At 41.9% G+C, this 26,061-nt stretch overlaps 1 protein-coding gene across 3 annotated transcripts in view; it reads right to left on the reverse strand.

Moving 5' to 3' along the window:
* Positions 1–1,064: 1,064 nt before the first annotated feature.
* The window catches only part of TRABD2B (TraB domain containing 2B), a 258,160-nt gene continuing 233,163 nt past the window's right edge, over positions 1,065–26,061 (reverse strand). The window contains exons 7-8 of one of the 3 annotated variants that reach the window (XM_090146636.1): positions 21,332–21,406; positions 19,365–19,701 (exon numbers count right to left, since the gene is read on the reverse strand). In XM_090146636.1, the coding sequence (XP_090002762.1) occupies positions 19,575–19,701; positions 21,332–21,406 (202 nt within the window). In that variant the 3' untranslated portion in view covers positions 19,365–19,574. Of the gene's footprint in view, positions 6,078–19,364; positions 19,702–21,331; positions 21,407–26,061 lie in introns of those variants that run through there. The other 2 variants (XM_031602107.2, XM_090146637.1) reach the window with 2 other exon arrangements.

Here is a 26,061-nt window from a genome sequence, read left to right on the forward strand (position 1 = left end):
TGCGAATCTATTAACAGGAAAATCTCAAGTTAGAGGAAAAAGCTACAGTTACAGTCTGGGAGTACAGAGAGAGGTCAGGGTAAGGAGAAGCTTAAGCAAAAGTCACTGCTGAGCTGGTATCTGGTTGTGCTGACTGAAGGGTTGGATTGGGTTTGGGCCTGTGGCTGAGCAGGATGCTTCAGAGTGAAAAGATCTGCAGGAGGGGATGGATTGGGGCCAGGACTAGCTGGCAGTGTGCAATGGGGTATTGTCAGGGCTGTGGCTGGGCCATAGGAATTGGTTGGGAGAAGTGGGATGGGCATTGCCTGGTATTTCAAGAGGTGGGTCTTTTATATCTTGTTCTGTAGATTGCCCTTTTTACTCAATGGCAATCCCTTCCTGTGCTGTGGTTAGTTCAGTTCTAACTATCTCAAGTGCCTGTGCCTCACGTTGTATTTCCTAAGGTAGATGTTTCTAAAACAGCTTTGCTGGTGGGATTCTCTGAATTACAGTGTGTTAAAGAGCAAATGATTTTTCAAGTAATTAAGAACCAAACAATAATTCTGTGATCAGCAAAAAGCCTGCAAGGCAGGATGCAGGGAACAGAAAGAGGGATATGCCATCAGGGAATCTCTGCATCTTGGCTGGGCTTCTAACTGCCAGTGACAGCAATGCCAACACTGCCCCAAACCTTGACATAGAAGAGGGAAACAGGGCTCGCAGGTCCTTTATGGACCATGCAGAGCATTTTTCCAGCTCCCATCTAGACATGCAGTGAGGTTAACCAAGTGTTTCTCCCAGGTGACAAGGACCAGAGGCTGAGGCTGCTTCAGAATGATTCCTTGCACACCAGGTGAAGCAATTTCTTCACATACAGAAAGGTAGCGGTGAGATTCTCCACATCTTTGCTCAAATGAATGTAACAAAACCACATTATTTTAAAAGGATCCTTCCCCAGAGTACAATTTCTCCATCCGGTGTTGGTATTGAAAAACTCTTAAAATGGGATGTTCCCATTTTTTTTTTTCAGTGCTTCCATAGCTTTATGCAGTAGAAAGAACTTAGATATACAAGATTCTTGTGCTACGGATTTATAATATTTTATTAATATATTATGCTACAAAAATATTTTGACAAAATAATATTAGAAAGCATCTTTTTATTACACTCTTCAAAACAGTTCACAAAAGCAGGAGGCGGAACAGGAAAAAATATTTGAAATACATTTGAATCAAAAACTGACAAACATGCAATTTAAAATTCAGTGTAAGCATGAATCTGCAGGGCAGTTAATCATTCCTGTAAATGAGAAGTGTGGATTACTGCTTGGCAAGATCTTGCTGTAGCTAGATTAAGGTGCCTCCTAAAGGGCAGGAAAGCCTGCATTTAGGCTGGGACAAAGCACACACGTGCACCCACAAACACACGTGCAGACACTCAAGCCCACGAGCTCAAACTTAGGAAACTGGCTTTCTGCTCCAATTAAGCCAAAACAGGCTGAAGCTGAAATGTTGCACGCTCTGTGGTACGTTGATCACTCTGGAGCTATAACAAGCCCCTATGCTTTTTGGATATAAAATAGAAATATCTTGTGGTACTAAGCAAAGTTAGGAGTGATAGCTGTGATAACTTCTATGGCACTTTGGTTTCTCTGACATAAAGGTGTGATGGGAAACTCCTCTCTAACGGTGGTATATGTAAGGACTGATTGGGATTTAGCATTTTACTAATCAATGCATTGAGCATAGTGCTCTTTCCCTCTATCTCTCCTCAGTTGTACATTAAAGAACTTAGACAAACATACAGCTCTGTACCTTGGGTGCTCCTAAATTACGCTGGAGATTGGAGGAATGGGAAGTCCAAAAGGAGATTTTTGACACCTGTATAAAACATAGTTATCATAAATCACTTAATCATTTTTTTCCGGAAGAAGTATTGCATTATTCAACAGCCCAAGGGATTGCAGAGAAACTGCATCAGTCATAAAATACAACATACCTTCTGTCCCAGCTTACTGACTGGTTCTTCAAGTGGCAATGCATGTTAATACAGCATCTATAGTTAAACATTGGCAAGAGAAACATTAAAACAATTACAGAGTGGAAGTTAGACCTGTTGCTGGTGGTATGGTATATTTACTGGGACAGTAGCTTGGTAGAAAACAACATTCCTTTCTAATATTACCACTACACATACTGTGAATTGTAGTAGTGTCAGTTGCAGCTGAGTTGATAGGGTGAATCATGCAAACATTAACTTTGGATCCAACAGTGGAAAACTGTATACCTGTTTGCTAGACATTGAATGACTCTTGATTGTTTCTTATGAGTAAATACTATCACTGGTATTTCCTGTCTTACATAGTGTGGATATATTTATTTTTAAGTCCCTTTCTCCTGGGAATTTGTCATTGGAAATCTGAGTTTTCTTTAAAAGAGACAAAGCAGTTGGATTCTCACCTCTGAGAAATCCACTGAATAAAAATGAAGCTGGTAGTCAGTGTTACTTCCAGAACATACATCAAATCTGACATACACTATAAACTGACATGGAATAAAATCATGATCCAATGCGACGGATGTGCATAGATCTGTGCTGATACACCAATAGTGATGTATTTTAATACTGAGCTACTGTAGCTGATTAATAAATAACCTGTTTTATTAATCACAGTGAGGGTCTCATTTTCTAGTATTGCAATCCTTACACGCCAAGGATTAAAAAAAAAAAAAAGTTACCCTAAGTCATAGCTTAGGGAAGACAAGAAAATAAAAAATACTTGGTCAGCAAACTACACTGAAGCCATTCACCTGGGGTTCCTGAGCTAGCATCTGTGAGAAGCATCTTCTCTTAAACTTATTGCAAGTGGTTTCTTCTTCCCTAGCCAGGGGAGATGGTGTGAGCTGGATGCTGTGAGCTGGCAGAAGGGTGCTGGCTATGAGCCCAGCAGATACCTTGCTTGGACAACCTGCACTGCAGGATGACTGGGCAGAAGGATAAGTGATATGTGGTGACCTCCAGCAACGTTCCTTCATTTCACAGAGATTACAGGCAAAATGCCAAGAAATGTAAATATGTCACAACATGCTTTGATGTCCAAGCTATTTACGTACTGTGATATCCAAACATGCTGTGATATGAGCTAGTATCTAGTATTACTATTACTGTCCAATGGAGGAGTGACTCAGGAAATATTTATTAGTGACAAACTGAGTGATTATTCTGTGTAGTGCAGTGACATCTGTGACGTGTGCTCATTATACTAGAAAAAAAAAAAGACCTCAGAGTCCTACAGAGAAAACCACAGGTTGGGTACAGTGGAACTGTAGGTTCCAGTCTTTATCCTATTGGTGGTTTTCCTTATAGTCCTGGCCCTGCTTTTTCTGTTTTTTTTGCTCCATATTTTTCTCTCTGATCTTTACATGGTCTTATCTATTAATTCTGTAAGCTCTCTGACACTGGGAATTATTTCTGGGATGGTACTGCAGAATCATTTCTGGACTTGATCAGATTACAGCAAATAAAATTGAATGGGCTTTGATTCCTTGGCTGTTCACTTTTACTGTGTAACTTATCATAACCCTTAAGATTTGCCTACCTTATTTGCAGCTCAATTTTTGTGACTAACGCCCTGTCATTCAGTTCTGAACTCTGTTTTGAATATGGCAGGAGAACCAGTCTTTTAAAATGTGTTAAGGTTGAATTTGAAGGCCTGTTAAGCCATTATATTCAAATGAAGCCATTTTGGGGGAAATAGACAAATAAAACTGAAATGAAAGTTCTCAAAATATGTTTCCAATATCCAACTCAGTGCAATAAATATTATGCAAGGTGAATGGCTTCTGTCCAAAGCTAACATCTCTAATCTTCTGCTAGCCAAAATACACAACACAGAAGTATGCACAGGGTGTGCTTGAAACTCATATTTGGGGCAAAGCTTGAAGTTTTCTGTTCAGCCTTATCAACTATTGTGCTTTATAAAACAGGGGCAGCTTACATGACTGTCTGCTGTACCCATGTAAGTCAATCACAAATGTACACATGCTTTTCTCCAAACTAAAGCAAGAGCTGGAAGTCATGGTGCAGTAAGTCAAATGAAAGTAATGTGTTCTCCCTTGCCTTGGCAAAGCAATGGGTTGGGATGCATTGTGGAAAAGCTCAGTGTTTATCATGGTTCCAAGTAAAACCACGTACTTATTTCAGGCTGATTATTTCCTAAGCTTCTTCCCTGACTTATTAGTCTGATGACAAATGAACTGTGAATCCTGAACTATCTTCCACTCAGGAGACCTAAAGATGACATGGAATTGTCTCCATGTTCTGAAGGTGGTGCTGCTGCTGGCCCAGTAACAGTCAGATTTTTGTCAGTGTTCTTGTGATTGCTGTCATTATCTGATATGGTTTTTAAGGTGAAAAAGCAATGCTTTTTCATAGATGTGGTGTTTTCCTTTTTTTTTATTTTCAGGTTTTCTTTAAGATGTTTTCACGACATCTCAGATTTTTGTATTGCAGATGACTTCAGGAGGGAAAAAAATCTGTTAGGACTCTTTGAATTAAAAGTCTTTTTTTCCATCCTGTTTTTTTTGGGGGGGAGGAAATCAACATGCCTTACTAAGCATGGCTGTTATTAAGATGGATGTATATTTTCCCCATAGATGTTGTTCATCTGATTAATAAAAAGTAGCTGCTTGGAGATTGGGTGAATTTTTCATTGAGTGCAAGTTGTCAGAACTTAATCCTTCTATTGACTTAGATGGGCACAGTCTACAAACAGAGGAAAGATTTTTGCATGACAGAGGAATTACTTTGGTTCCTGTAGCTTTGAATAGATTGTGGGCAGATTATAATTCAATATGAGAATTCCAACTCTAAGCATAATAGCAAGGTGCCGATGATTTCTAGACATTTCCTCCCCTCCCTGCAGGTTGACTATCTTTTTATCAATTAAATTACTAAAGCAGTTCTACAGGTTAGCACGATACTGCATCTTCATATTCAGGACAGACCAAGTCCTGCTCTCATTTATGTTGGGAAAGGTTGTAGGCTCATATTTATGTAAAAAGAGGGAGAGAATAATTCCAGTGGGATTATTTCAGACTTAAAAGGAAAGCTTTTATTAAGAAAAAGATGCCTTAAGATTAAGGTAAAGAGGGAGACTGGTAATTTCTAGAGAAGTTGAATGGTTGAGTTAAAGACAACTGGGGAACTTAGAGGGTTATTTTGACTAGTGACTTACTAAGTCATATAAAATAACTGAGATTTTAGGTTGTAGCAGCTGACTTGAGAATGCACTTACCCCTCTATTGGGCATAGGCCACAGAGAAGGGGATCTGCTTTATTTAGTCTAAGTTATTCTAATGAGAACTTTAGAAAAAGCGAAATAGAGTACAAATGTACTTATTGGATTGTTGCTGTAAGAAGTTACGGTTCAAGAAACAAGCCATTCATTTCAGTGCCACTTCAGGCATTTGCAGAGTTGTCAGTTAGAAAACAAATATAGAAAATATTAATTTATCTGTTTCACCATCGCTACTGATTACTAGGGATGTTATTGACATATACAACAAGGAAAAAAATAAGTTTACCAGTCGAATAAATACATTTTTTCTTTTTTTCTTTATATGAACATGAATATTTTACAAAACCCCATAGCACTATGGGAAATAAAGATCCTTCTACAAAAAGAAGATGTAAGTCAGTGTTACAATAAAGCTTTAGAGTTTCAAAATGTATCTGGGCAAAGAGACGAAATCAGCTAGAAGGCACTCTTGATTCACTGAGAAGGTCCAGTCTGTAAATGTTGTCAAAACATCCAATTCGTTCATAAATTATCTCTCTTCTCTATTCCAAGGGATTGCACATAATACTAATGTGGTCAGGAAGGCTGCAGTAGATTCAGGAGGAATGAAGCTATGGCCACGTAGAGAGGAGCAGTCACTGATGGCCATAAAATGGTGGCTGAAGCTGAGCTTGTAGGCTGAGGCTGGGATGGGTGATCTGAGCGTGGCCTCTGATCCAGCCGGTTGGAAATCCAAATGGGAGGTTTGACTGTGATATAGCCATTGGTTATCCTGATATAGGAAGGCAACGTGGTGGTGCTAAAAGAAAACACAAGAGAAGGAAATTAAATGGGAGAGCCCTTATGTCTGCTCTGTGAGTTGTTGTCTGAGCTGGCAGTAACAACCATGGCAATCACAATTATTTTTTGCCCTCAGTTGATCACAAAGAGACTCCCGGAGGATGCTAATTGTGATGGTCTGGACACAGCTCTGATTCAGGAAGTCCCTCCAATTCTGGCTGCTGGTAGAATATAACCAAAGAAGAGATTGCTCTTGATATATTTTATTTATTGCACTCTTCTTTTTTTTTTTAAGCATCTACTACTGGCCATCTTTCAGAGAGTGTGACAGGTGTATCCTTGTACTGACCCATTTGGAATGTCTCAGAGCTATGATTTCCCCACCAAGGACTTGGTATCAAGTCCAGAAGGGGCCAGGAGAGATGTCCTTCTCCTGTTTCACACCTCATAAGGAATTCCCCAGGATCCCCTTACAAAACCAATAACTCTGGGCACAAGAGACCAAGCAGTTTCATTTCTTTCCTAGTTTTAGGAAATTCTGGATCCTATGACAATGCCAAAAACAGACTCGGGGTGAAGTTTCTCCAGCTGCGGCTTTGTCTCATAGTAGTGTGATTGCTTATTGATTGCAGCTTGAGTTAGTACTTTGATTTGAATGTGCACGTTGGAATTCATCACGATTCCCATGACACTAAAGGTCAAAAAAGTCAGTTCTCCATTGATTTGCAAGTTTTAAGTTGTAATTTCCATTTCATAAAACGCTTCCTTTGCACCCAGCACTGGATGGTCCATAATCCATCAGTTGTCACAGAGCAGCATACATGAGCATGCAGACTGTGCAAGGTAGATTCTGGACTTAAAAACAAGGCTCTGCTGTGGAGCAAGGGGGAAAAAGACAAGTCCTTCTGAAAACAAGATGTGACACTAATATCTGCAGATTCTCTCTGTTACTTCTTAAATCTTCCATAGAGGGAATTTGGGAGCACTAAAAATGACCTTCACATAATTTCTTTTTATGGTAAGAAGCTCTGCAGTCCTGTAACTATTTAGCTACAGTATCTGAGATCCTGACCCTGGAGGGAAAAGGCTGTGCCTTGCATAACATCAGATAAAAAGAACAATATTTTGTTCCAGATTCATGCACAGAATTTAGTAGCGATGAGTGCTCTTGTCTTTTTCTGTCTAAGCAATACTAAGATAGCACATAATTATCACCATTGTTCAGAGCTTTTAGCTCAGATGCTTCAGAAGTGTTGAATTGCTCATAAGATCAGAGTCCACCCAGAAGAGGAGGGCACTGGTAAACACATGCAGGTCAACATCAAATGCAATGGACAGTCACAGCACATAGCACTTCACTCTGGGTTTTGGGTAATTCTTCTCAGTTCCTCCCTCATTCTTGACACTGTCACCACATTTTCTGGGTGGGACCTTAACTGATGTGCAATGAATTGGAGATAAAGGCAGCCTAGAATTAAAGACATGAGGACTGCTTCATGAGAACAGTTACTCCATTTAACCAGTATTATGTCTTGATAGTGAGAAGGAGTGCTTGTTCCAAAGGAACAAATTTCTGTAAACAGAGGATTCTGAAATCGCACGATGCTGGAGACAGCTCTTATCTAAATTCCTACAGTGAGTGGTTGGATTGTATCTTTAATGGATGATGTAGGGTATGCAGCTTCAGAACTTGTGATACCGCATCAAAAAACACTAGATTTGGGATAAGTTTATGCTCTGATTTAAATCTATCCAGCAATTTTGAGCAGTTAATTTAATAGTGGCAAGAATGAAGCCAGATTAGGTACTATTCAAGCTCCTGTAATATGAATATGTAATATTCATCAAATATGAATGGCATATCCACAGCAAATAAACAGCATCACTATAGCACACTTCTGACAAAACTACACATGCTGAGTAATTTGAGAGAAATGCAGTCGTACTCCAACCTTTGATTCAGATCTCATTTATCCTGTTGAGTGATACTGTGGAGCGCAGATCTAGAATAATGATAGGAAGACAATTTTGCTTTAACTCCATACCATTTATCCCTAGTAAGGTGCTTGTACTCTTCTTCAGGTGATTTGTTGCTTTACAGAAATAAACAATTTAGCCTTAAGTTAAAATTAAGTTGGCAAGAAAGGTCTGACTTCTGGTTTTCAAATGTTGCCACAATGCCATACAGGATTTACAGTTTGGGTATGTCCTACTCCTGACTCATTCTATGGGCTTGCTTCTTCAGTGAGACTAAAAGATAGGATGTCCCTTGATATGATGTATGGTGTCAGTTGTCTGGGGTGGGGGACAGGCTGGTCATGGATTCACAGCCAAAAAGAGGCTTTCCTAAAGGAGTCTTAAATGAAGAGTTTGCATTTCTGTATGATGTGCTTCCATTTTTTTTAGCAGAAATGTTTTGCTTTTTTTTTTTTCTCCCTTGGGAAAAAAAGTGTTTTTGAGGAGGAAAAAAAGAAGGGACTATTTACTTAAAATCCAGGGCTTCCTGTCAAAAGACTTTAGAAGTTTTTACCACTCTTCTCAGCCACTGAGGTCATTTACTGGTTTCAAGACATTAGATTTATAGAAATGCTTCTTTGTTAAGATAAATATTGTTAGGTGGGGTTATTTGTTAGGGAAAAAATATCTGTAAGTGCTTTAATAGAGAAGAACAGTGTGTTTTCACTAATGTGCACAAGACACACAAATAGCAGATGAATCATAGCTTAGCCATATAATATATTTTCTGAAATGCAACTCCACTTCTAGCAAGCTAGCCTACTGCCCAGGTGGTCTAGAGATAATTAAAGAGAGCGATCCCTTTTAACAAACACTACATACCTTCTTGTAAAATCTTCAGTTTGAGTTTGTAACTTGGCTGTTTCTATGGTGAGCAGGAAGAAAAATCTCAGTCTCCAGGCGGTAGAATCATAGATTCATTAAGGTTGGAAAAGATCACTATGATCATCTATCTAGTCCAACTGCCAGCCCCTCCCCACCATGCCCTCTGGGGGTCTTCCTCTTCCTGCAGGTTAGGCAAGGCAAGACAGCTTGGTTTGATTACAACCTCATCTTAGAGGTGGCTCAGGTGACATGAGAGAACTTTTCCAAACTCACTCTGAGCACATTTGCCCAGGCATGTGGGAATCTCACTGACTCCCATAGGAAAGCAGAAGCAGGGTCCCCTGAACTAAACTGGATGCTTCCCACTGACCTCAGAGGTTTTGATCCTTCCTGAACTGTATGAATCACAGATCTTGGGGATAATAAGCTAAATTATTATCACACCTTCTCTTGCTAGCCGAGGATATTCCATGTTTGAGTTTTTTGCATCTGATAAAAATGTCTTTAGTAAAACATTCCACATGAGTGGTGATGAATAGGCAAGCAGTGGCTCTGCTGTTCATATGTCTCTTTTTTTGCTCCTGTGTATGGGATTGTTTTAAGAATTTGGAAGACTCCAGGTATCTTTTAGCCAAATGACCTGCGGTATCACATTCATGAGCTTGTACTTTTGATCAGATAATAGGGCAGTTTTTCAAACCAGTGCATTAGTCATACACTGTCTTACCAACACTAGAACGTGTAAAACTTTCTCCAAAATGGGGCCTCAGGCACATGCTGTATGAACAGACCCTGCTGAATCCAATTCCATGAATCGAGTCCTTTACACTGGGGGTACGCTGAAGCACCTTGATGATTTGGGAGCATGTTAAAATTGAAAAATAAAATGCACACAGCCCCATGGGGGAATTTCTGTTCTGGTTTAGCTTGCAAGGAGCTTGGAAATACATTTTCAGTCTAACTTTTGGTTTATCCCCATAAGCAGGGCACACTTGGCCACATGTGACACCAGAGCAGAATCACAGAACATGGGGCTAAGGAGGGACTTTCTGGCCCATCTGTTGTAAAGACTGAGAGATCAAAACTCTCCTGAGCTATGTGTCTAATCCAGTCTTCAAAACTGCATGCAATGATAGCAATTCCAGAGTCTCTGCAGAGAGATCTGACATCCAGAATTACTGCCTCATGTTTCACCAAATATCCCATGCTACAGCTCGAGTTCGTGACTTCTGCTGTCCCCACAGACAGGTTCATTCCTTTCCTTTTCTCAGCAGCCTTTCAAGTAGTTTGAAAGCTTAACCATGTTTCATCTCAGTCTTCTCTCATATGTCTGAACGATTCTCCCTAGTTTTTTTTTTTTTTTTTTTTCTGCAAGTCCTTGTGGAAGTGCATGAGAAGGTCTGGTTTCCACTTAGGAACCTACTTTGCAGTTTCCATGAAGATGGTCTCTTCACTATTTCTGCTCCCAAACCACCCATACCGGGAACATAAAGCTTCCAGTAACTGATCTCAAGCTGATGGAAAATAGGTGTACTCTGAGGGGAGGGGACTGGCTCAGTTCTGGTGATACTCAAGCTGCTCCAGGGGAGGTTCAAGTTGAGTACCAGGAAATACTTCTCTGAAAGAGCAGTCGTGCACTGGCAAAGGCTGCCCAGGGAGATGGTGGGGTCACCATCCCTGGAGGTGTTTAAGAATGGTGGGGATGTGGCACTGAAGGACATGGCTTAGGGGGTGATACTGGTGGTAGGTGGACCTATTTGAGGATCTTTTTCTCACCCTAATTACTTGATTCTATGAGTCTGTATTTGCATGCATTTTTTTATCTGCTGCCATCTTTCAGTCCCAACATGGTTTCCATTCAGAGTGGAGGAAGTGGCCTTTTAAAGCAGAACTTAAAAAGTGTTTGGGGATTTTCCTGGATCAAAGGAGCTATGTAAACACATGACAAGCATTTTAAATAAATATAAACAAATGTGGACTCAAGCTGCCTTTCTTACAGTACAGAATCTGATGAAAGCAGCTTATTAAGATGATGTGCTAACATAGATTGGACACTGAAAATAGGCTTTTTTGAACTGAAAACCTCTTAATTACTGCATTACTGTCTTTCTCATGGACACTGTTCTTGCAGCCAGTGGGATAAGTCCTGCAGGATGCTGAGCCTCCTGGTCTCAGAGAAGCAGAGACTCTTAGCTCTGCAGGCACAAGTGCTCCCAGAAAGGTTCGTTTGCACATACCTACAACTCAGCATGTTCTAAAACCTCTTGCAGGATCAAGGCCAAGAGGCTCATGCTTTGGCAAGGTTCATTCAGTTCATCAAGAAAAAGAAGAAAAAAAAAAAAAGAAAACTCCAATCTGGATCAGATTAAGGAATCAGTGTTTTGTCCAGGGGAGGCCACTATTCATTTGCAGTAGTGCAGTAAACTGCCTTTGCATGTCTGAATGAGTGAGCAATCTTGCACACTGGTTTGTGGCCAACAGAGAACACAGGATGAGCCAAACAAGAGCCTTATCTTTATTATCTTCCCTTTATCCTGGAGCTACAGGGAGCCTAGGTCTTTGGCCATTTTCCATTTTCCACACTATAAGAATCTGCCCTCTCTACAAGTACGGAGAGGCAGATGAAGCCACGCTGTCAGTACAGGGGTCAGGCAACAACATCAGGAGCATTTCAACAACCTGCCACCGTCAATCTGAGCTTCTCTTCCAACAGGATATCAATGGGAACTATATTCCCACCTGCAAAGAACTTGGAGCACAGATCCTGCTTTATTTCAATGCTCTGTCTCCCCTAGAGACTGCTGGCAAGCCAGCCATTCCCCTTTGGAATGAACATTTGGAGCCTACAGCCACTGAGCAGAAGCAAAGGGAGGTGGACTAGATGGCTTTTAACGGTACCAACTCAAATGATTCTATAATTCTATGGCTGTGATGAGCCCTGCTCTTTGTTAGGGTGTTGGCTTATCTCTAGGAGGAATAAGAGGATAGTGAGAGAAAGGAGGAAACTGGAAGCACAAGTTTCACAAGGCAATGGCTCTGGAAGGCCAAAAAGCCATGACCAAGCATGCCAGGATGCTGTGGCACTCTAACAAAATGTGCCCAGCATAAGGCAAATCACTGGATGGATGGTGGGGGGGTATCTTCCTTGCCAAGACCCAATGATGCTGCACGCAAGGACAGGATGCCTCCCAGACATGCTGGAGAGAGGCTGTCAGCAGCACCCGCAGAAGATGCCACCGAAGAGAATCACAAGCTGTCCTTCAGAAGCCCTGGACTTTAACAGGATTTAAAAGTTAGAATTAATTGTAGCTACAGGCTACAATTAAGCAGGCTTGTAGTCAGAGCTATTTATCTGTGTTTTCTCTACAATGAGGAGACAATGAGGAATGAGACATCTCCAAAGGACACCATCCCCACAGAGACACCTCTAAGAACGAGCTGTCCTTCAGAGCTTTCTCTGTGGAATTAAGGTCTGCTGAACCTCAGCTAAGTTCATGTCCCATTGTGGACTTTGGTAAGGACAGCTTACTGCAGTCTATCCTAAATTGGGCTTGGGGAAGAGAAAGATTGCTCCTTTCACTGTGCAAAACACAGTGAGGAGTAGAAATGAAGTTTACCTTCAGGCTCTATCTGGACTTGAGGAGGGGTGCACAGATAGAACAGAACTTGGCAAAGGATGTTAAAAACAAGAAGAAGGGATTATCTAGGTACGTTGGCCAGAAGAGGCAGGCCAAAGAGAGCATATCTCCTTTGGTAAATGAGAAAGTAGAACTGGCTACAACAGATATTTAGTACCTTAGCCTTCTCCATGAGTTCTTTGTCTCAGTCTTCACTGGCAGCCAAGATTCTTGTATTTCTCGCATCTCTGAAGCTCACATCTTTTGAGTCCCTAGGTGGGAACTGGGGGAGTAAATCCCACCCCCTTCTGTAAGAGCAGAGCAACATCACCTTGTGAGACCGAATGTATACAAGCCTATGGGGCTGGATGATATGCATCCCAGGGTCCTGAAGAAGCTGGCTGATGTGGTTGCTAAGGCACTCTCCATCATATTTGAAAAGTGCCCACGGGCTGGAAAAAAGGAAGTGTTGCTCCCATTTACCATAAATAGAGGAAGGAGGTCCCAGGGAACTACAGGCCTGTGAGTGAGTCTCATCTCTGTACCTGGGAAGATCATGGAACAGATCCTGCTAGAGAACATGTTACAGCAGATGAGGGATGAGCAGGTGATCTGAGACAGCATGGCTTTATGAAGAGAAAAAGTCATGTCTGAGCAATCTAGTGGCCTTCTACGATGGAGTGATGACATCAGTAGACAAAGGGAAGGTGACCACTGTCATCTACGTGGACTTGTGCAAAGCTTTTGACACAGTCAACCACCACATCCTTATCTCTGAATTGGAGAGATACAGATTTGAGGGGTGGACTCTTCAGCAGACAAGAAATTGGTTGGAAAGCCTTAGACAGAGGGTTGTGCTGAATGGCACTGTGTCCAGGTGGAGGCTGTGATGAACAGTGTCCCCCAGGGATCTGTCTTGGGACTTGTGCTCCTCAACTTCGAGTGCACCCTCAGCAAGCTTGCCAATGACACCAAGCTGAGTGACATAGTTGACACCTTAGAAGGAAGGGATACCATCCAGAGGGCTTTGACAAACTTGAAAGGAGGGCCTGTGTTAACCTAAGGAGGTTCAACATAGCAAAGTGCAATGCACTTGAGTTGGAGTAATTCCAGATACATATACAGACTGGAAGAAGAATTTGAAAACAGCCCTGCGGAGAACCTGGGGATCCTGGTGGATAGAAAACTAAACGTGAGCCAGCAGTGTGCTCTTGCAGCTTGGAAGGCCAATGGTATCCTGGGCTCCACCAGAATAGGGCTGGCCAGCAGGGATAGGGAGATGATTGTCCCTCTATACTCTGTTTCTGTGAATCCCCATCTGGAGTACTGAGCTCAGGTCTGGGGCCTCCAATAGAGGAAAGATGTAGAGCTGTTGGAGAGGGTGCAGAGGAGGGCCATAAAGATAATCATAGGGCTGGAGCACCTCCCCTAGGAGAACAGGCTGAAGGAGCTTTCAGCCTGGAAAAGAGAAGGCTGCAAGGAGACCTTACTGCAGCCTTCCAGTATTTCAAAGGGGATTATAAAAATGAGAGTGCAGCAGAAATGCTAAGTCACAGCTTGAAACAGTGATTGAGCACCTGGTGGGAAGGCAGGGCCAAACTGGGGGAGCTCAGGTGCATGCAATGCAGCTGAGTGACTGGAAGGGTTGGAGCCAGGATCCACTCCTCCCCAGACCTGATATAAGGGTTAGCAGAGGAGGTGAGAGTATCTTGCTGGAGATCCCTGCATACCTGAGACCTTCCAAAGGTAAGCAAATTTTCTTCATTTCTGCATTTATAGCTGCTGCGTTTGAGCTTCTCCTCATTTGCTGCAGCCTAGGCCTTTGCCATCCCACTATTATTACTGTAATTTCCATCACATTACAGCATTACAGAGAGGAATCAGCTTTGTTGAGGGTAGAGAGTGATAGGACAAGGGGGAATGATGGAATGGTTTTAAGATCAAGGAGGGAAGGTTTAGATTGTGTGTCAGGGGGAAGTTCTTTACAGATGCCCAAAGAGGTTGTGGATGCTCTGTTCCTGGAGGTGTTCAAGATGAAGCTGGATGGGGCTCTGGCTGGTGTGGTCTAGTACCAGATCTGGAAGTTGGTGGCCCTGCCTGTGGGATGGGGGCTGGAACTTGATGATCCTTCAGGTTCCTTTCAACCCAAGACATTCTTTAATGATTTGACAGCAGCAGGGATTCTGCTGGTGTCCTCTGGATTCCATCTCTTAGGGAGCTCTTGGGTTTGCCTCAGAGGAAGAGAGGGGGATTCATGGGGTCCTGTGGAGGAGGAGGACCCCAAGAGGAGCTCGATTGTTTCCAATTCTGGCCCATGGGCTGACAGCCAGGACATAAAATTTTTTATCCCCATGCCACCTGTTGGTGAAGCATAAAAACCTTGTTAAATTACTTCACTTCTGTTCCTCTCCTGACTCACAGCTGAGTCAAGACCTTGAAGTGTCAGTGTGAGAGTGAGGACAGGGAGGTGCAAAGAGAGACATGTGCATGTGTTTAGCAGGTAGGGAAGGAGCAGGTGAGAAACATCCCCAGCACAGCCTGAGGGCACTTTTCTGACCTGAACTTTCAGCGGGTGGGAAAGGTTCGGGATTTTTTTTGCACCTTATGGTTAGGTTTAAGTTTCCCCTGTCCCTAGAGAAGACTGCATATGGCCCTATTCAACCTCCTGCCCTGAAATGCTGCAAGAAAACCTTACAAATACGTTCCCTGCAGATCGTGCACCCGCACATGTGGCAGGAGCAGAATCAGGCCTGCAGCTACTTTTCAGACAACTGCAGAGTGGTGTAAAAACACATAATGCTGTAAAAACCAATAACCTTTGAAGCACACCCCCTGAGTAATTACCCCATTCCCATCTAATGACTTAAAGATGTTATATTCCTCTCTGATTTGGCAACAACAAAGATTTTGACCTTATTAAAACCAGCCCGTCAGGAAACTACATGTCATCCTTTAAAAAAAAAAATTAAAAAAAAATTAGAAAAAAAAATAAAAAATAAAAAATAAAAAAAAAATAGTTTAAAATCTCTGTGAAGAATAACTCAAGATACTGTAGCTGAAGACCCATGATCTGTTGTAGAGTGTCTGGGTGGTCCTGAAGCAGGAGATGACAACATTAGCTCTTTCCTTTGCCCTTCTAAGAAATGCTTTGATGATTCTCTAATATCCTAAGAATATCCCCTAGTGATTCTGCACTGGGACAAGGCAATCACAGAGCCAGGATAATGCATTCCAGTTTTACCCAGCGTCTTGCTAGCAGGGGAATAGCTCAGAGTGCTTCGTTTCAGATGTCTGTACAGAAACTGTGAGCCAGGATGCATTCACCAGAGCCTAAACAGTGATGTGGTCTCAAAAACATCCACCAACTCACCCCCGCTCTCTGCACACATCTGGCTGTGTACCTGATTTGTATGTGCAATTAAGGCACTCATCATCACGGCTCAGATAACCAAATACTTGTTCCTCTGGTTGTTGGACAGATAATGATTGCAACACTTAGCCGAAGTAAGAAAGAACATCAAGGATGCATATACAGATGAGCTTAGAATTGCAAAATTTTCATCAGTGATGCCATCTGTGAAGTTTTTAGGAACCCTGATCGTTATACAATATGGAAAGGGTTCATTTGATGGCACCACAATCAAGTAGCTTTGAACCAAACTCCAAGAATGAGCTGAATATCTCTCTTCCTTTGTCCGTAAAACAGCCCTACATGCAAAGCAATTTGCATTTTTGGGGTGGTCAAATTCCAAATTCATATTTCATTTCTCACGTTCAAGCTTCCAACTAATTAGAAACAGAATGACTCAATCTGCCCTCTCCTATGCACATTCAAGTTTGTTTGGTATTGTGTGGGCCCTGTGGCTCAAATATATTTTGCAGATGCACAGAATTAACCATGCATGTTTAGATGTGCTTAGGGAACACAAACATTCATAGAGATGTATATATTTGACCCTGTCACTTTCTTGTTAAACACTGTAAAAGATATCGACTTTCCTCTCCAGATTTTAAAATGATTTAGAATAGGCAGCACTGGGGAAACACCTAAAACATCCTGTCAAATTAAGTATTTTCTCCAAGACTGTTCTCTAAGACACACGATTATTTCAGCTAAGAAGATGCCTGTACAATGTATTAAGGAACAGAGTGAACAACAAAATTTAACTGGCTTAAATGGATGTCCAACATACTGCATTTTTCCTTTTTTTTTTTCTCTCCGCTCAGTCTATATCACATTTTTCTCTCTAATTCACGGGGCTCACTTTCCTGCTCACTGCTCGTTATTTTTCCAGAGTCTCTCTGAATAAGAACAATTAAGGTTGGGTCAGATCTCTGAACCTGTTATTTGGAGCAGCACTGACCGTATGCTCATTCCACTGAGCAAAAGCACTGGCTTCTTTTCCCTTCAAGCAGACTCGCTCTCAAAATAACAATAATAAAAAAAAGAGGTTCTCTGCATCACCAGACACTGGTGATGCAGTGGCACAGCTTGCCCAGACAGGTGGTGGAGTCACCATCCCTGGAGGTGTTCATGAACTGTGGGAATGTGGCACTGATGGATGTGGGCAATATCAGTGGTGTGATCTTAGAGATCTTTTCTAACCTTAATGATTCTATGTCTTAGTATCTATAGATTCTAATCTAAGATACTAAAGCTGAGATCATTCCCCCTGCTTGCAAAGCAACTATGATGATACCAGCCATGAAGCAAGAACTTCCAAACACTCTGAAAGCCTGGAGATGTCACTCGTGACTCACACAAAGCCACTTGCTTGCCTGAAGGGCTGGAAAGGCTGCACAAGCTTTCCCTGCTGGGTGTCATAACCAGGACCCTGAACTATCTCCACAGAACTGAGCCAAAGAATTCCGTGAGCATGGTCTGCATCATGCCTCTCCATGGTAGTGCTATGCAAAGCATCCCTGACATCTAGCAGCTTGCAAGAAATTGGCTGGGTTCCCTCTCTTTCCAGCTTAATGGGCTCAGTCCCCAGGTATAATGCTTACTTTGTTCAGTTATTCAGGAGTTGTAAAGGGGAGATGTGAGTTAAATCAGAATTTGGCCTGGCATTTTTATAATTGCAGGAACCCAGCTTTTATAGCATTGAAACCATATGAATTTATCTAATCCTACCACTCCTTTGTCCCGGTGAGTAACTGGACCTGGAGCACAGCTGCCCTTTGAGGTCCTGCTGGGTTTTCAGTGCGCAGTGCTGCCTGTGCTGCTCCTTACCCTTCTCTGGGTTAACACTGACAGCTTTACGTGTGTATTTCCACTGACTTTTAATGACAGCTTTCTTTTTCTTTATGGCAACCAAATGATTTCACTGGAAGACATTTCTGATAGGTTATGGATTTTATGTAGCTCTGCTAAGCCTGAAGTTTCACCTTACAAATCAGCAGATGTACAATTTTTGAGGATTTAGATACCTGCTAGATATGAAAGTCACCCAAATGCATATGTTCAACTTAAGATAGCTGTGTTTTAGATGAAGGTTAAGAGTCTGAATGCAGAGATCGTCCCCAACCCATTCAACAGGGAAAGAACAACACTTCCTAATGGAGGATCTCTTTTTGTAAGAAGAGCTGCGATTTAGGGAGCACAGGTGCTTTACTACCCACTTCTGCATTGAAGAAATCCAACTCTCCCTGGGCATAAGCCCACTCTGCACTTTGTAGAGCATCTGCAACTGCAGTCAGCCTTGCCAGTTTAACAAAAACCACTCTCTTCACCCACCCCAAACAGCAGGGAAGAAGTGTTACCGTGTATTTAATTTTCTTTGCCTGTTAAACCAGACAACTTATTTCTCAGCTGAGTGACTGAGAAGAGCTTTACAGAGCTATGTTCAAGTGCATTTTAGGTTTAGAAGAATTCCATTTATGAGAGGGCATCCACTGCATTTTCCCTTCTTATCTGCTTGATGTGAGTCAGAAAGACAGTTGTTTTCCTTTTGTGTGCAATACACAATATGCCACAAGGAGTCATAGTTAAAGGCTCCAAAGAGCCAATCCTCAGAACATCTGGCCAGTGAAAGCCCTGGATATGGAAAATATAAATGTCAAGGCTCATATTTATAAATTGGAAGGGCCATGACGACATCTGCTAACAAGCCCTCTTCCAGAGCCCATTTGTACATGGTTATGTGCAGGCAACAATAAACATGTGCATGGATCACATACACGGTCTGCACTCCCTTTCAGTTTTCGAAGGAACACACACTCCCATAACACACAAATGCTTTGTTCTCACAACACAAAAATACAAGTGTTTGCAAACCTCACAGCAAAGCTCTTGCATACCAGACCACAGTGGGATACGCTGCTGGAACAGACTAAAAATAGATGGAGAAAAAGCCTTGCATTAACACAGAAGACAGTTAAACTCATTTGGCATTGACTCTTTCAGTGGAATAAACACTCTGCTGCTTTTTTTTTTTTTTTTTTTTTGCCTCTCTGCATAGGAGACATTTTGTACTATAGCCCCAATCCTGAAACCGAATATTTATGGTGGAATAGTTGTGGATGGGAAGCTTTAAATACAGTCTAACCCATTCGATCGTGGTATCTTAACATTAACATTAAAACAAACTGAAAATAAACTTACTTCTCCAGCTTTTCCCCGACTTAATGCCAACTGTAAGCACGTATCTAATGACTTAAAAATGATCCAATGCATTATCATCAGGGTTTTACTAATAACTTTGTTATTGTGGGTGTCTAGAGCACAGTTTAAAGGAGCAAAAGTTGAACCTACACTTGCATATGAAAGGTAGAGACCATGCTGGGCATGAGATAGTCCAGAGCAAACGCAAGCCTCCTACGTTTCTAGCACTGGTCACAGTCATACAGACTGCTCACGAAGCTCCCAGAAGGAGGAAGAATACCAGCAGAAAGAACATGGACTGCTTTATGATGACCATGAATTTAGCAAGGAATAAATGCTGCCACACTGCCTTTGTCCAGTAGGAAAGCAAAAGACATAGAAAGAATCCTAGCTATGCCTCCTGCAGTCTGCACTAATGCCATATGTCAAAGACATGCTGGTTACTAGAGACATCTTACAGAGGTTCTGCTGAAGGCTCCCACTGATATGGACTGAGAGAAGTAATTTGCAGTGCTTGTAGAATTGCAGCCTCCTGTGGGATGAGCTCAGAGAGTTGGAGGTGGCATCCATGGTTCCGGGGTCTGAGGATGAAGATGGAAACAGTGAAGGGGTCCCCTTGAACTCTTCTCTGCCAACCACAGGCAGCCAGTATTAAACAGGGCAGGAAGAACAAGTAGAGGAAAATGAGAAAATTCAAGCAGAGAATGGAGAACCGTGGAACTGAAAAGTAAACAGGTTGTTCAAGATTATGAGCAGTCCCAGCAGTGGGTGTGGAAACGAGGCAGCACTGGTTGGGAAAGAGCAGAACAAGTGAGGATGTGCATCATTGGAAAACTGACAGTGAAGAGATTATCAAAACTCAGCAGCTGCTCATTTTTGAAACTGAATCCTAAGCAAACATTTTAGTTGTGCTGCATCAGGCAGACTTTAAGCAGTTTAAAAAGGCTTGCTATGACAGAACTATGTTTAACCAAAAATACATACAAATGAGATGCATATAAACATGCAGTGTGGACTACCTTTACTCAACGTATGCCAAATGAAAAGTAGAAAACAAGAAAGGAAGTGGAATCTCTTAACAAGTTCCATAAAACCTCTTGTATTGTGTTTTCAATCTTAATCAGCATCAAGAAGGTAGGAGCACAAAGTGTTCTTGGGTGCCCAGTGCTGAAAAATACCTCACTGTTCAAAAAATCTGAGCTTTTATGTGCTCCAATTTTGTTACTTGCTCGCCTTGAAAAATATGGGTTTAATATTCATGATGGATTTAAGCTTCGTGAAAATAAAATACCTAGCACATTGCCAATAAAGAGTTGAGTTTCATGAAAGAATGAAATCTATATTCCAATTGTCTACTTTCCTGTGTTTTCATCTATTTTTAGTGTTCTTTATTTCTAATGAATTGATTTGCATGTATTTACAGTTTTCATTAATTTCATAGGTTATATGTACAGCTTCACACTCATCATAGTGGTGGTAAGATATGTAAGAGTGAAAACAATGAACATGCAGAGCCATTGCTTGTGTTTTTTGTGGTTTGCCAGTCTCTGTGTTTCATCATGCTGGATCTGCATATTACACAGAACATCAGCAACATTCAACTATGTAAAATCAACAGAACAAAGTAAAGCATACATTTGTGTTTCTGTATCTAGCAGGTGAAAGTGTGCCTGCACATCTCTCCTGCCCCATCTGCGGAATAGCAAATTTATTCTTTGACTTTACAAGGGGAAAGAAGTTATCACTCACGGCCAGTTGACAGGCAGGGTCTATTAGCATGGAAATGCCAGAGTTTTGGACACAAATTTCAAGATTTCCCATCCGTTACTGCAATGCACAAGAGAATTCTGCGCTGAGCACAGGTTTCACAGCCTTAATACATTGTGTGCACTCTGACTAACCTGATAATCCAAGAAGCCTCAACAAAAACCGTCTAGGGACAGAGGATATGTCATCACCATATCATATGTTATAGTCAGGAGATTTGTTTCTTATTTATACTGCGCTGAGATATATTGTGATAATATTTTATATCCATGGGAGGGCTTGAGCATTACGGGCTGGTGAGAGGTGCCAACATCGGTGCTTGTTGAAAGGAGGCATCAAGCCATATGCTCATCTTAGAGGGGGTTCAAGTGGAAACAGTAAGGGACTAAGGAGGGGAAAGTACAGAACACCACCTGTTTTGCTCAGGAGGAGCTGAGGACTCACCTTTTCACAGAAGCATGATTGCTTCTTATGATGCACTGGCACAACATGCTCAGAGAGGTGACAGAGTGGCTGCCCCTGGAGATGTTCAAGGAGAGAAGCTGCACTGAATGACACGGTGGAGAGAGGTCACAAGCATGGCTTGATGGCTGGACTAGATGATCTTATTAGTTTTTCCAACCTTAATGATACCACAATTCTATGATCGTCCCTAATTGGAGGGAGAGGGAAGGACCAACTCACACTGTTTCAGTGACCAAAGACTCTTCTTTGGCTCCCAGATAGATTTCCAACAGAGTTCACTGAAAACTGGCCAAACTAAGAACAGATTTTAGGCCACTCCAAGATACAAAGGTGCAGAGGAACTGGGATGGAGAATTGTTCAGGGGATATTCCATGACCACTCAACTGACAAACTACCCTTCTGCCAAGCCATGAAATTTTCATGGCATTTCTGTGCCATACTCTAGAGACTGGAGGCAGTTACTGATAGGGACTGTGATCATGAAGGTTTCCTTAGGAGGAAATCCTGCCAGGAGAATAGCAAAGGAAATGGCAGGCAGAAATGTTGGAGGAAAGCCAACGGGCCACACAATGCAGTCAGGCCCCAACCAGCAATGAGGTGTGACAAGGGGAGGGAGGTGTGACTTCAACGTGCCTATGCTTCCACTATTCCTGGCTGCTGGAAGGGTCCCTGTGGGAGGCAGGTACACTGTAATGAGTTAGAAAGCCCCCAAAGCTACTTCCTAATCTTTGGCCTTCAGACAAGGTTAGGTTGAACACAGGACATGTGCAGTGGTGACAACGATTCTGCTGGCTGCATGGAGGCTGGAGGAGGCAGCAATCCCCTGCAGTAGGCATGCAGCCTCCAGCAGTATCCTTCCAGAGAGGCAGAGAGGGTAATTTAAACAAACAAGGCCCCAGTGATGGAAATTTCAATCTCAAAGCTACCATGTGAGGGGAAATCATCTGACCACAATTTACCTGTTAGACTTCAAAAGTGTCTAGGTCTCCTCTAAAGAAAAGCAGCCGTTTCTTTAATGAAGCTAAGTACTGTATTTCAGCACTGCGTGTTGTGAAAAGGAAGCAATTTGGATTCATTTACCAAAATTTACCCTTCAGATGCAGTTAAGTGAAATTAAAAGTTTGTCTGAGTTGACAGTGTTCTGTTTTCCATCACCGCATTGTCTTAAAAGAAAGGATAACAACCTAAGTGCTTAAATTCCATCTGAACTGATAAGGTTCACTTTATACAGGCACACTTACTGCAGTTTATTACACACTGTATCCCCTTCATCCATCACCGGTATATATTTTTTTTCCCCTCTAAAATAACTATTGCTTATAAAATAAATTGATATTTGTGATGTCATTGCATTCATCTGGGGTTGAGTAGTCAGCACTGGGCTATCAGAAAAATGCCCTTTCCAATTACAAGGGAAATTCATTTCATTTCCCATTAATGGTAGGTTTTGCAGAGCTAAGCTTACATGTAGGACAAGAATCTCTTCTTTCTCATCACAATTCTTTTCCTTTAATTTCTTTTCTACGCAAGTGAAGCATCTGTGTGCCCTCAGTGTCCAAGTGCTGGCTTTGCCCAGATCTCTGCCTTGGCAAAAGGAATGGATGATCTACCCATGATGTCCTCTCTAATTCTTTCTGCTCACTATTGTATTCCTCTTCCACACCCTCCAGCTGCCATTGCTCCTTCTAAGCCTCACACCTCCCAGACACTCTCCCAGCTACTCACTCTGATTCCTTTTACCCAGGAGCCTTCCTCCCACCCTGCTGTAATGCTCCCACTCCTCTTGGGAGAGTTCTCCACTTGTTTGGGCTGTTCATTTGTAACCTTCAGCTTTTTGGCTGCCCTAGAACAAAGGTGCAATGCTGACTTGGCCTTCGCTCACTACTTTGAAACTTCACAGGCATTTCTCTGTTCCTTCAATTCACTTAGCAGCTCATCATGAATAGGCAGTGAATGATCTGTAATCAATTATATATATTACAGGGGAAACTGAGCTAACACAGTGTCAAAAGGAACAATGACATACACTGTGTGCCAGACTGCAGCCTTCCACTGCAAGGGCTTCACCTCCCCTTCCTGCTGCCCCAGTTGGCTTTTGGCTATGAAAGCTAGAGTCTTAATATTGTCTGCCTTCAAATTCCTCCTAAAAGCAGGCTTCAGATCTCTAAAATCAAGTCATTAAAATAAAATAATAATAATAAAAAAAGTCCTGCTATTTGAAATCTCCATTTCATTTTGATTCTTGACAAACAATTTCAAACATGAATTGTAGCCAGGCAGAACGTTTTCATCTTGTTTAGATTCAGAGGGAAGGAGACAGATGGGAGAGGAAACCACAGATTTCATCAATGTTTTTTGCTTTCTTATTAGCCTTCACTGAATTGTTCAGTGTAGCCAATTACCCAGGAGATCAGCAAATCTTAGCTATGTCAGAGAGGATGAGAAGACAGAGCAGAAGCTTTCTCATCCTCCACAGCAGTACTAGCCTTCAAACACATAAATCTAAACAGCGTCCACTCAGGATTGCCAACTCAAATGTCTCAGCTGCTAAGACAGAACAAAAAGGAAAGGACAATCTCCAAGGTATAACTGAACGTAAATACTAATAATGATGTGTGACATTAAATGATGGCTCATTTTTCATGAGGCCATTTCAGATTGTAGCTATAACGTCAGATCAGACCAGAAGACTGTGTAAGATGAGGTCTTAGTGGAACCATTAATTATGGATTTCCTGGCTTTTATAGGCTGGAGTCTGAACTTTGATGTTTCTTTAAGATTGTTCTCCTGTGTTCATTTCCTTTGTTTCTGTGCTGGTAGCTTAAAAAAACACCTTAAGATTTCCACGGGAGCGTATGAGATAGCTGAGAAATCCATAGTCCATAAAAGTCCTGCAATTCATGGCTCATCAAATCCTCTAACCCATGGTCAATAAAGCTTTGGAAAAGAGCTTTGTGAACCACAGTCATTTCACAGTTCAATGAGGTACACACAAAAATCAGCAATCTGCCTTAAAGTCACCTGGATTTGTCCTTGACCTGTATATTTCTCTCTGACTTCTCAGGTTGAAAGATGACTCAAAAAGATGAATTCTGGAGACTTTTCATGGAAACAATGAATTTTACACAGCTTTCACCCCCCCACAAAGTAACAATGAACTAAATCTCCTTATTGTGTCTCAAAATTAAGTTTTGGGTGAGTTAGGAAACTCAAATGGGAAGAAGAACGATGCAGAAAGCCATAGTGCTACACAAACAGAGCTCAGTCCACATAGAGTGGCTTTGTATACAGAAGCAATGGTGCTCCAATTTCAGTCAGATCAGAGTATGAGCTTCCACTGCTACCAGATATCCTCCCGAAATGAGTGCTAACAGCCTCACCCTTCAGTGCTGATGAATTTTCCTGTGGTAACACAATATAAGTCCACGTGCTTCTCTGCTGCACAAGTAACACTTATTTGCCCATATTAGTCACCCTAGCTGTTTCTTCCCGAGAACAATCGTGCTACAAAGTCTAGGGACAGGCACAAATTTCTGCTCTTTCCTTGCCAATCAGAAAGGAACCAGTTAGAAAGAACACACTGTTTACTGCCTTGTGCAAGGTCCAGCTTGCAATTAAAACTGATGAAACCCAACTGCCAAAAGCAGAACATGCAGCAGCCAGTTTTGTGAAAGTTGAGATCCCATCCAGTTTATGAAGAAACCAGAGCTGGTTGTGAGGCTCTGATTTAGCTGAACAGTTTGTAGTTTTTGTTTTGTTTTGTTTCCAGGAAAACAGCAGAAGTTACTCCAGAAGTATAGAAGAACTAAAGCCATCTGAAAGCACTAAGGCAAACTTCCCTTCCTCCAGCCCTTCCTTGCTTCTAGGGCTCTAATTTCCCACTAACATCTCCCCGGGATCTTTCAGCAAGCAGGCGACACACAGTGTCTGGTTCATCACCAGCTTGGTGGGAGCGGAAACTTGTGTTTCCTCATCCCAATCTCCATCCCTCTGAAATGGAAGTAAAGGGATAAAAGGTTTTGGTTCAGATGAAATCTCTCACCAGCGCAGAGCGAATAATTTAACTCTAGCCTGGAGAGCTACCCTTTGAAAGACTTTTCCTAGGAATATTTCGTACTGAAATAAAAACAACAAAAGGAACACAAGTCTGCCAAAGCTACGCAAGAACCACAGCTTTAAGTCCCCAGTTACACATTTCCATAGCGGTATCAGGCCCAATATCCAATATCCTTTCTGTACAGATAAGACAAGGGCAGAAGGAATGTGGCTAACTGCCAAGCTCTTATAAGACTTTACTGTTTAAGGACTTCACTCATATTACACATACAGTGAGCTGGACCAGACACCCCCGTGAAATGCTGGGACACCAACATTTGGCATCCCTCGGGTGGAAGATGAACAGAGAAGCCCCTTGTCTTTGGGGCAGTCAAATACATAGCACCAAATGCTTTTTAGCTCATGCTAAAACATCTTCCACAGAGAGAATCCAACACTGAACAAACTTTGAGAAAAAAACAAATGAATTTGGATACCATCCTTCTTACCAAGGCTGGCATTAGCATCAGAATAACCCTATCACAGTAAGACTATTATACTCTGCTGTAATAACAACACTTACATCACTCATCCTAAGAAAAAAATACAATAAAACACAACAAAAGGCAACTGCTCCTTTAAAAAGAATGAACAAAAATAATTTAAAAAAATA

The sequence above is a fragment of the Phasianus colchicus genome, chromosome 9 (assembly GCF_987193195.1).
Source record: "Phasianus colchicus chromosome 9, bPhaCol1.hap1.1, whole genome shotgun sequence".
Lineage (NCBI taxonomy): Eukaryota > Metazoa > Chordata > Aves > Galliformes > Phasianidae > Phasianus > Phasianus colchicus.